The sequence below is a fragment of the Pundamilia nyererei genome, unplaced genomic scaffold (assembly GCF_000239375.1).
Source record: "Pundamilia nyererei isolate P.nyererei 1_Seehausen unplaced genomic scaffold, PunNye1.0 scaffold00264, whole genome shotgun sequence".
In the NCBI taxonomy this organism is placed as follows: domain Eukaryota; kingdom Metazoa; phylum Chordata; class Actinopteri; order Cichliformes; family Cichlidae; genus Pundamilia; species Pundamilia nyererei.
In genome coordinates, this window is record NW_005187665.1 from 687,256 (window position 1) to 698,595 (window position 11,340).

The window sequence follows — 11,340 nt, forward strand, 5'->3', positions numbered from 1 at the left end:
GTCCAATATTTCTCTACAGTATATGCTGTTTGATACTGTATGGTTTCCTCTTTTTAGATTTGCGTTTTGAACACATGTCAGGTCAAAATCTCAATTTGTCCAATACCCTGCTTTAGAAGTAAAGCAAACATGCTTGCTGATGATAAACATCAAGCCAGTGTAACATCAGCATTGTCACTATGTGAGTTTTGCTCAGTGCCGTAAGCCTGGCATCAGTACATTAGAGGGGAAAAAAGAGGAAACTGTGAAGGTAAAATAATAAATAAAAATTCTGGAATTTTACAGTCGAGCACACAAGAGCCAGTAAAAATAGTACCAGGTACTTAACATTACTAGATGTGTGGAAAGTGATCAATTTGTAATGACTGGTGTTTAAGAGAAATAACAGTCACCTGTTATAGTGAATGGCTTTTAATGTATTATCTATGAGGACAGTCAATACAGCCAACAGCTCAAAGTTAAACTTTTAAAGTTCAGGTCTGTTCATTGCCTTTAAGATACCAATAAAGAAATACTCTGTCTGCCTGTTACTATGGGAATGAAAGTAGGTTGATAATAAAGCATCACCAAAACATTTTAAATGCGTTATTATTAATTTATTGAGGAGGAGCTTACAAAGGAGAAACAAAGGGAAACTCTATTAGCCTGAGACAAAAGCAAATGATTTAGGAGCGCTTAGGTTAAGCTGAATTATTAATGTCAGTGCAGAGAGAGTGAGCTGTGAGGACAAAAGAAATGTCTGAAAATGAAAAGTCCAGCAAAATATTCACAGACAAAAAGGGAGAAAGGTGCCACTAATTCTGGAAACAGCAATATCCGCTTAGACACAAAATATAGGCAGCAAAAAAATAGAAGTCCAGAGACAAACATATGGCCAATCAGCACTGACACACATAACAACAAACACACACAGCACTCAGTGTTTACCTCCAGGATGTATTCCTGGTGGATAAGGCCGGCTGGAAGCTGGACGACTCTCTCCCTCTTCCCTTCCTTCTCCTGTGATGCCTATACCTCCTCCTCCCTTCATCCTTTCTGACAAACTTCCACTCTTCTCCATGTCCTGGTGAGCAAAGAGCAGCAGGAGACTCAGCAGAAGGAAAGGGATGCTTATAGTTGAGAAACTGGAGTTTAAGGGGCATGAAGTGGAAAAAGAAAAGGTGTCAGAAGCAGGGAGGGAAGGAGAGGGACTAAGACAACAAGCAAGAGGGAGTGAACTGGATTGGTTGATTTAGACCCTCTCTGAGCCAGAGCTGCAGGAACAGTATACTCTCCAGGAAGTACCGTACACGCAGGAGGAGAGGCTCCAGCATAAAGACACTAAATGGACTACAACAAAATTCACCACTACATGACAGACCTCATTCTCCTGAGCTGACTGAAATTCTCAGCTACTTTGTTTCCGGTATCAGATGATTTTAAAGCTAAAACCGCTCAAGAAAATCTAAACAGGTCTATCAAGATTTCTGCCAAACACAGATATTATGTTTTTATTTTAACTATTGCCATTGATATATACACTACTCAAAGCCCTAAAACATTCCTGATGCAACCTTTCCTGTGCAACCCGAGTGATGAGGACGCTGAACTCGTTTTGTTTCCACTAATAAACAAAAGATGAAGCTATGAGCGGAATCTTTTCCCCACACGGTGACTCGTTTATGCTGACTGCTGCTGCGGTCATATACGGTAGGTCACTCGGTAACCTAATCAGCCGTCCCGTGTGCTCCATTCATACCCAAACACAAGCCGAGGATCACATGCTCAATTCCTCCATCAGCACTCTTCTGTTCACACTCAGAGGACAGATCAATGACACAGAGCTACAACTATCCACCTTTTATTACTTTTCTTTTAGGTCGGCAATTAACTGATTGGTCTTATAATATAATTAATATAACTGAACAAAGAAGTAATAAGCTTTGAGTTGCAGTGGCAGGAAAGCACTTGCAGCTCTACATAGACACATTTATAGTGAAAAGTCTTTGTCAAAATGAAAGCAGTGGTAATGCAGTAATATGGTCATCTGTCGAGTATTTCACCTGGTAGATGACTTAAAAGATTATACCAAGCAATCATTTATTACTATTTTGCCTGTTAGTTTCATAGCACTACAGCAATTTTAAAAACAAAGAGGAAATAGTTGGTTGACATGTGTAGTTTATGAGAAATCAGGACGAGCACTCACCGTGCTGCTGTCCGACAGCACAGGGTCAAACAGGCTGTCCAGGTAGCGGTCCATCCCTCTCTGAGGCTGACCCTCGCTCAATGTTTCTGACTCTGAACACAGACAAACAGCAATAATGCATTAAACATTGTATTTTCAGTGTTTTTAGTGCACAGAAACTGTCATGTTTGATATTTTTTTCTTTTAATCAAGCATGTTTTATCAGGTGATCAGGTTTACTTTAACTGTAGAGAAAAGGTTGTTAGTCACCGATCAAAATGTCTTATTCTCAAAAATGTAACCTAAGTCAGTTCATTGTTTTTTCACGGTTTTGATTGTCACATTTGTTGCAGAAACCTTGATTAATTGATCCAGCTCTACGTCTCTCTCTCTCTTCGGACAACACACAGGAAACTGTTTCAAGATCACAAGACTTTCAAACTTTCCCAACTCTTCCATTTTTGTTGCCAAAGTGCAGCTCTGTGACAGGCAGGACATGGACCCACACCCAGGGCTCGTGAAACAGCGTGTAAACTCAAACAGCAGCTGTAGTGCTGAATGCTTTCAAATAATACAAAGACACAAAACAAAAGCACAGCTGAAGCAAAGGGCCCAAAAACGTAGGGGAAACACTGAACAAAGGAAACACACAACCTGGATGATGCGACAAGGAACAGATGGAGACTCACACAATACAAACACACCAGATAATGTGGGAAACGAAGACAATAACCTAATGAAAACACAAACACAAGACACAGAAAAACAAGTGCTTGCAAAATGAACCAGGAAGTAACTAATTAGAGTTAGAAACATACAACACAGTGGTGAGGACTAGGTGAGCATACATCATAACCAAAACTCTAATAAACAAAACTACTTAAATACAGAAACTTGTACAAACAATTATTCAACTGCATTAATGTAAGAGACATTCCGGCCATGTGATTAAAATTATTCAAATTAAAGCTTTAATACAACTTAATAAGCTTAATGGCTGCACTAAGGATTAATCTTCTCCAAAAAAGGTTATCATCAACAAATACATTACTTTGTTGGGCACCTTTTAACTCTTAAAATCTACAATAAGACATTCCAGTAATTTCCTAATAAGAAGCCAAAAGCATCCAGCTCAGTTATGAATCCACTGCTTTCTTTAAGTCCCATCAAAGAACATCAGAGGGATTGGCTGTCATGATGGTCAAATAGTGCCTGCTCTTCCTACACCATACACGTAGCCCATCCAGAGGTCAATACAGGTCCACTTTAGTCTCATCAGTCCATAAACAGACTCACAGCACCCTGCAGGCCTATCCATGTGTTTTCTTGCATATCAAAAATGCAGTGGCAAATATGCAAGGATCAAGCTTGCTTCATTAGTGTTCCTCTTATAGTCTGTGTACTCAAACTAGCACAAGTTTTAAATTTGCATATAATCCTGCTAACTGTATCTCTTGGAACCCAGAATGAGTTGGAAACCTGAAACCTCTGATTTCACGACTCAAAAAAGCTATTTTCTGAGTGCCATCCTTGGTACTCAGCTTTAAACATCTGGACAGGTGGGATTCATCTATAACACAGCTGAAGCATTTGTTAAACACAAAGAGCATAAAAGTTTTGGGTTCAGCAGTTTGGGAGTGATAGTAGTAGTAGTAGTAGTAAGTAGTAAGTAGTTAAAAACAACAGCCGATGGGGGCTTCAATTCACAGAAAGATTAGTTTGTACATTTGATCAGATCATTTGAAAATCTTTAATTTGTAAGTGCTTAAAAATTCAGTTATGCAGTTAAGAGTTAACTGTGTGTGTGTACCGTGGCTGTAGTAACCATCTGAATCAGGCAGGCTGTAAGCTGGTCTGCTGCTGCTGAGAGGAAGGGAGGAAGGAAGCTCCTCATCTGAGTCAAAGCCACTGCCAAACAAAGCACTGAGAGATGAGAGGAGAGAGGAGTAATGTGCCACGTGGTGTAGCTTTAGTCACGTGAGTAATGAACTGCATGTGTGCATCTTGCATACTAACAGGCTGGCATTAGCTCTGACTTTAGCTGGGTTGTCAGTGCTGATGATGAAGTAACTCTTCTGCTTTGGGAAGTCCATAGGAAGCTCCATATCTGCAATCAGGTCCATGACATAGTCATGACCAGCTAACTCCACCCACTGACCCTGCTCCTTCATCAGAATTGAACTCCCCCTCCACCAGTCAGACACTCCCCTGCAAGATGCATGATTCAGATGTTCACAATATCTATACACACGTGTTAAAACTGCTCTCTAAACATTATCATGGCATGTTCAGATGTTTACATTAAATGTTATGGAGCTAAAAATACAAAACCAAACCTGTGACGCAGAATGTTTCCTGCTAAATCCTCTCCATTGGTCCAGGAATGGACAGGACACAGGAAGGACCCTCCTGCAGGGAGAGATAAACGAATAAAAATGCAACAAATAGTTCCTTTGCTGCTTTAAATTACACTCATTAACTAACAAACTGTGTTAATTGCGCAATACAAAGCACATGAGCCCCACAGTCACATCACCTGATCCTGAATGACAATGAATAATCAATGATCTGGGGATGTAATGGATCCTACACAATAAAAGCAATGCCAGGTCGTCCCTCTTTCTTTTCTCTGAGGTGTGTGCCAGTTTAGACCCCGGGTGTGAAAGACTTCCTAAATATTTGAACAGCTCCTGGTTTTTTTCTGTGCACCTCAAAAGAAAGATACTGATTGTAAAGGAAAATGTTGTGAATTTTTTATTTACTTTGCTTGAATCGTTTGGAGTTCTTGGAAAAGAGCAAAGAAGCAGACCGATGAAAAGTTGAACAACGCAACATTAAGCAGGTGAGATATTACCATCAAGACAGTGCACGTGCAACACCATGTTAGCCTTCTTCCTATTGGCGGTCCACTCAAGCAGCGACAGCGGATACGTCCGCGCAGTCTCGGGGGCGGAGCCTGATCCCAGCTGCATCTTCTGATTCGCTTGGATGAGTCTGTGCTGCAGCAGCACCTGCCAGCCAGCAGGAGCGTGGTCCGACACGAACCTGGAGAAGAGGTGAAATGAGGTTCAACAGTGGAGTAGAAGTCTCTTACTTACAGCATATAGCTTCTTAACATGTGTTTTTTTTTACCTCTCAAACTATTTGCTAAATAATTAGTTGTGAGGTCATTTTATGATTTCTCACTTGAGCAGATATTTGTCCATCTTGGCCGATGGGGCGAAGCAGCAGACACATGCCAGCAGCAGCAGCCAGCCTCTCTCTGCATTCTCAGAGTTTATGTTCCTCCACACCTGGTTGACAACCTGAGCCAGGATCTCATCTCGTAACCCTGGCGACGACAAGCCTCTCTGGACGATGTAATTCCCAAACATGTTTTCCTGCGCCCCATTCAGATGAGGGTCCCCCATAAACCGTAATACCTGAAGAAAACAGAATCCAGGTGAAAGCTGTAACAACTAACTCTGTCGGTTTTACAGCTTTATGGCAGCCTGGTGACGTATTTGTGTGTGCTTTTGTAGGTTTGTCCTACAAACACGAGAAAATAGAAGAGACTTTTTTATTCTGCTGTTAAATCTTTTACAATGTAAAAAACATGTTCCAAATTTCTTATTTGCTTCCCAGTTAGTAGCAGAACCTCATAATTAGAGGATGGTTTGCTTCTGTGTAACGAGAGTAACATAACGACATGATGCAAGTCTCTGTGAAACTGTTATCATTTTAAATTACTGCAGTGCTCAAGAATATTCAGGGTAAATGGGAAACTTAAACTGATGTTTTATGATGCTTTCATTACAACCTGTTATGGCATAGTTGTGACGTCGTAGGGCGTTGCATTAAAAAAGTGTATGACACTTGATATGATTTCTTGAAGTTTGTGTTCAAGGTTAAATTTGACCTTCGGCACTAACAATGAAGATTAAGGTCAAATACTTAGCTAACTTATGTACTCATTTCCCCAAGACCTGCTATACTGTTGAGAGGTTTGAAGACGATTCATAAAAACTGGGTAATAGGAAGGTTTTTACTGATTTTCACATTTGACCTTGACCTTGGGGCGATTTCCACCCAACTGAAATCAGCTCGAGCTCTTCGATGTTTCAAAACTGTGCACGACGGACAGACAAACAACCAAAAAGAACAGTTTACATAGTCTCTGCCTTTTAAGGGGAGAACAAAGATCACTCTACCATGTTGAAAAGCTCCAGAGCCTCCCCTCTCAGGTCGTCCTCCACACGGGTCAGAGATGACTCCAGAGGAGCCATCAACATCCCAAACTTTGGCTCCTACAGCAACAAAAGATTTGCTGTGTTTAATAAACAGCTTTTCAAACAAATCTACCTAAAACCTTTCAAAATGATGCTATAACCGATAAATCTAAACACAAACTTCAACAGCTGTCCTCAAATCTGAGTATCCACGCACATACACAGTATGTTACACAGCATATGGCGACATGCTGATGCACGTGCATCTCACCCTGAAGTAAATCTGAACATAGCGGAAGAAAGGGTAGTTGTTGATGTCCAGAGGCAACGTGAGTTCAGCATCATCCTGGATATGAGGAGCCTGAAGCAGAGCCAAGCAGTCTGAGTGCAACTCCCTCCGGACTGAAGGGAGTAACAGACAAGGTTAAACGAGGAGTCAGCCAGGAGTAATGCAAGAGCACCAAAAACTTACATGTATAAAATCCTAAAACTTTTTTACATTCCTTGACAATTTTTCAGTGTCTGGTTTATTTATTAGATGATGGGCCTCCTGCTCCACCCTGTCAGAACTGTTCGTATCATTTCTTAATTTGATACTGTCAGTGCTGATGACATAAGACACATTCAAACAGCTGACTGGAGCACTCACACACACATGAATAATCTATGTGCATGTGATGCACACTGACGGGAAAGACGGACAGACGTCTACACACCTCCTGCTGTCTGCAGCAAAGCGCCCAGCTCTGCAGGGATCACCAAGTGGGTCACATTAACCACCTCCCTTTTGGTCAGCTCCTGAAAGAAACACCACTTTTAATCTATCTGCAAACTAACAATGAGGTTAGAAGAGCTCTAACATAGGCTGCTGGTTTGAACTCATGCCAGTGTGCAAAAACAAAAACACGGATGCTTTTCTCATTGAAGTCTTGTCTTAGCTAGTCCTTCATCTTACCATCTCTCTCCTCCTCCTCTCCTCTTCTGCTTTCCTCCTGGCTTCAAACTTCATCTTCAATGAGATCCCAAAAACACACGGTCAGTGTTTTAATGTAAATCCAGAGCAGAAAGACTCAAAAGCACAAAGCAGGATTAAGGGTGAGTCATATTTGAAATTATTTTCTTAGAAATGAAGAAAATATAAAGATGTTTGGAAGGACACTGCATCAAATACACGTGTTACTTAAAAAAAAAATCACAGGCAGAAGGTATAAACATCAGTCCAACAAACCATAGTATCTCAGTGTACCTTAATGTACTGCTTCCGGTTGACATACATGTGGACCAGAGAGCGGAAACGGACCAGACTTTCCCTCATTTTCACATAGCGTTTCCTAGAAGATGAAGAGAATCTCAGTACAATGAATCCTAACGCACTGACTGTTGATCTCGTTTCCTAACATTTGCCACATTCACAGAGGTAAACTTCACAAGCATGCCACAAGCTCAAGCACAACAGTTCACTGAAAGCTTTATTTCTTAATTATAGTGATTTTAATGTAAAGACACAATTTACATTTTCTTTACCTCACTGCCCTTTTAACCTAAACTATGTGGTTGAGCACATACTGGAATTCAGAATCATTACATTGAAAGAATGCAGGACTCCAATCAGAATCTGAATTTGCGTTTTGTTTTGTAATAAAATCTGCTGAAAATGTAAGATCTCTGTGGGACACCTCACCTAACGAGGAAGCCTAGGCAGTGTGCCTGAAACCTGCTGATTTTGTTGCGGAATTCAACGTAGCGTTTCCTGACGAAGAACATGCGAGTGTAACGCTGCAGGGTGAGGGCGGCAAGATGACGAGAGCGCTCTCGCTTACACTCCAGCAGCTGGTAGATGTCCTCCTTTAGGAACAACTGCCATTCATACACGCACATATAAGTGCAATTATTCAAATACACGTGTGAGTTCATTCAAAAAAAAAAAAAAGATATAACATTGATCCAACAAACCATAGTATCTCAAATTTCAAGCTACAAAGCAGGAAAACAATCTCTACTCAGCCATTAGACAAGCAGTTGGTGCTGGGTCTGTCTTTAACTGTGAGGCTTAATGTGAACAAGCTCACCTTTGTGACTCCAACATGGTAGGCTCCTGGTCGGAGAGGACACAGTTTACCGAGCAACAACACACAGTTCTCTCCATTTGCCACAGGAAGTGTCTGTATCCCCGCCAGGGACTTGTACCTGACAGAGACACACATTCAAATTAGGGGTGCTCGGTCGATAATAGTGATTTTTAAAAAAGAAGTACTGATATAAATCGATACTGACTGTGTCACAATTCAGCTGTTAAACTGTTGTTTAACAGTTGCATTGTTTAGGAGCCAAAGTAGCTCAGACCATGCGAAGTTACAGAGCAGGGTCGCCAACTTACACCAAAGCTCTTGGAGTACTGGCAGCTTCACTTCATGGCTCTCCATAGCTGAAGGCCATGCTTTAAGCATTAGATCACCAGACACAATGCCAAGTGCTAGGCGGAGTAAATCATGCCACCACTGAACTCTGGAGCAGTGGAAAATTGTTCTGTGGCATAACAAAACACATTCCTCTATCAGGCATTCTGATGGATGAGTCTGGGTTTGAACACCAAACTGCATTGTGCCAACTGTAAAATTTGGTGGAGGAAGGAAAACGCATTATGGACGCATTAACAGACACATTATGAATGGCTGTGGATTTATAATGGGATGTAATAAAGGCTCCTGTAGGTATAACGTGTACGTGTCCTCATAGTCAATGTAATGTATATTGTGTGAAATGTGTAATTATTCTTTTTGTGTGCTTTTGTGGTTACAGAATCTTCCATAGTTCATTTTTTTGCCAAATAAGACAACACCATAAACAAAGTTACACATGAATTCAAATTTTAAACTTTGGTGGCATGGCTTTGTACTGGGAGGGCAGCAGCAAGACCCCACCAAAGAGCAGCGCAATGACAGCAGCTATGACACTGATTAAGTCAGACAAAGCATGAGAAGAAGAAAATTAGTTAAAGTTGGGTTGCAAAGTGACTTGCAGAGGCACGTGCAACTGTGGACCAGTTGAAGTAGCTTAAATAAGGCATGACATATGATATTTGCAAATCAGAAGAGCATCAGCTATGAGTTGCCACTTCGCGGTCTGCTCAGTTATTGCTGGGATTTTCTGTTATAGAAGGTTCTCCTCTGCCTCAGCTGTGAGATCAATTATCTTCATTTTTTTTGGGAACACAAAGTCCTGAACAGCTTCACAAACTCAACAAATACGCTGAGGATCAGAGTTCATGTTACCTGAACAGGAAGACATAGAATGGCATTCTGATTGGATATCCCTCTTTGCGGATCCTAATGGTCTCCATGACACCAGAGTGCCGCAGCTGGCTGTTCACCAGCTCGTCCTCAAACACACCTGGTTGCTAAAGACAGGTGTCCAAAAGCTCAGAAACACTGATGTATGTGCAGGTAAATAACTTTAAATATATGACGCTTCAAGATCTACCTTCATGTTATTTGGCTTAATGCAGCGAACGAAATAAGGATTGCACCTGAAATGGAACAACAAAAACATGATTTTTTTTTTTTATGAAAACAATAAAAACCAATTATGATCTGAGAGAGAACATGTGTACTTCACCTCTCCATCTTCTCCACCAGCTCCAGCAGGGACTGTTGAAACTTGCTGCTGACGGTGGGAGCTTGGTATTTTCTGGTGACTGTGCTGCTCTTCCTTATGTGACCTCTCTGCTGACCCATGGCCTCTGCATGAACCAGGAAGAGGTTTGATACCATCTGGAAACACACAAATGCACAGATTAATACAGACTTTACAAAAACATTGCTTAGCGATTGTGTCGATTAGATTAAGTTTTAAGACCAAGCCGACCTTGTTCTTGCTCTGAATGAACAGGTCCAGGACATCCTGACGCACCTGATCGTAGTTCTTATCCAGGAATTTGTAAACCTGCATCAGTGACAGATGATCACTCTGTTTGTCATTACAGTTCACCACATTTTCAATACTTCAATGAATTATAATACAATGAAACTAGCCAAGAGAATCTCAGTGAGGAGCTTAGTACCTGGTAAGTGACCCGCCCGGCAAAATGCTTAATTGTGAACTCTGGGACCGGCATCTTTGGCTTCATGTACAGTGGATTACTGCCATGGTGATAGTGACACTTTTGAAGAAAAGTGTTGTCTGTTGCCTGTCAACAAATTACCACACCAAAAGTCCCAGTTTTATAATCCATATAAGGAATCTGGAAGTCTGTCAGTACTTCCTCCTCATCCTCACCTGCGGGAAACCGCTCTGGTCATCCAGAATCCTCAGTATCCCATGAGGCTTAGCGGCAATGAGGTCGATGCAGGGCTGGTTGTCGTTGAATGTGATGTCCTGCCATGGGATCTGCTCCCTGCTGTACTCCTCCTGCAAGAGGATCACATAAAAGATCATAAAATATTAGTTGCATTATTACCTAAGCCAGATGTTGGCAACCTGCAGCTCACGAGGTACAGGTTAGGGTTACCTATTAATACATATACTATATGCAATACATTCATTTATCCTCCCCCCAGTTACATCTGTCATCCACCCATCTATTCCTCATCCCCCAAGTGCTGCTCTTTTACTCCTGCTGTTTGGTAGGAGGAGGTAAAATGGCTGTTTTGATGTTGAAAGTTGCCAACGCCTGAAATAAGCAAAGGATTCACATGTTTATATGCCACTAACCTACACTTAATGAGAACCATTTGCATGCATATGATGCCTCAAATATGTGCATTTTTTGTCCTCAATCGTTATAGGACAAGTGCATGAGTGTGTGCTTTTCATCGGGAAGTGTGACGTGGACTCACCTGTTCCTCTCTGAATACGATCCTGTTAAAGAAGAATTGCAGGTACTCGTTTGCATAATTAATGCAAAGCTGCTCGAAGCTGTTGAGGACCAGATCCTGTTGTCACACACACACACACACACACACACAC

At 41.4% G+C, this 11,340-nt stretch overlaps 1 protein-coding gene across 1 annotated transcript in view; it reads right to left on the bottom strand.

Moving 5' to 3' along the window:
- The window catches only part of myo15aa (myosin XVAa), a 44,985-nt gene that overhangs the window by 15,803 nt on the left and 17,842 nt on the right, over positions 1–11,340 (bottom strand). Inside the window, exons 15-35 of the mRNA XM_013915177.1 lie at positions 11,211–11,306; positions 10,651–10,782; positions 10,436–10,561; positions 10,240–10,317; positions 9,991–10,145; positions 9,856–9,901; positions 9,648–9,772; positions 8,445–8,562; positions 8,057–8,232; positions 7,622–7,706; positions 7,331–7,384; positions 7,092–7,173; positions 6,647–6,777; positions 6,358–6,453; positions 5,354–5,589; positions 5,022–5,212; positions 4,504–4,576; positions 4,184–4,375; positions 3,978–4,090; positions 2,189–2,280; positions 928–1,063 (exon numbers count right to left, since the gene is read on the bottom strand). Coding sequence (XP_013770631.1) covers positions 928–1,063; positions 2,189–2,280; positions 3,978–4,090; positions 4,184–4,375; positions 4,504–4,576; positions 5,022–5,212; positions 5,354–5,589; positions 6,358–6,453; positions 6,647–6,777; positions 7,092–7,173; positions 7,331–7,384; positions 7,622–7,706; positions 8,057–8,232; positions 8,445–8,562; positions 9,648–9,772; positions 9,856–9,901; positions 9,991–10,145; positions 10,240–10,317; positions 10,436–10,561; positions 10,651–10,782; positions 11,211–11,306 — 2,533 coding nt within the window. The remainder of the gene's footprint in view (positions 1–927; positions 1,064–2,188; positions 2,281–3,977; positions 4,091–4,183; positions 4,376–4,503; positions 4,577–5,021; positions 5,213–5,353; positions 5,590–6,357; positions 6,454–6,646; positions 6,778–7,091; positions 7,174–7,330; positions 7,385–7,621; positions 7,707–8,056; positions 8,233–8,444; positions 8,563–9,647; positions 9,773–9,855; positions 9,902–9,990; positions 10,146–10,239; positions 10,318–10,435; positions 10,562–10,650; positions 10,783–11,210; positions 11,307–11,340) is intronic.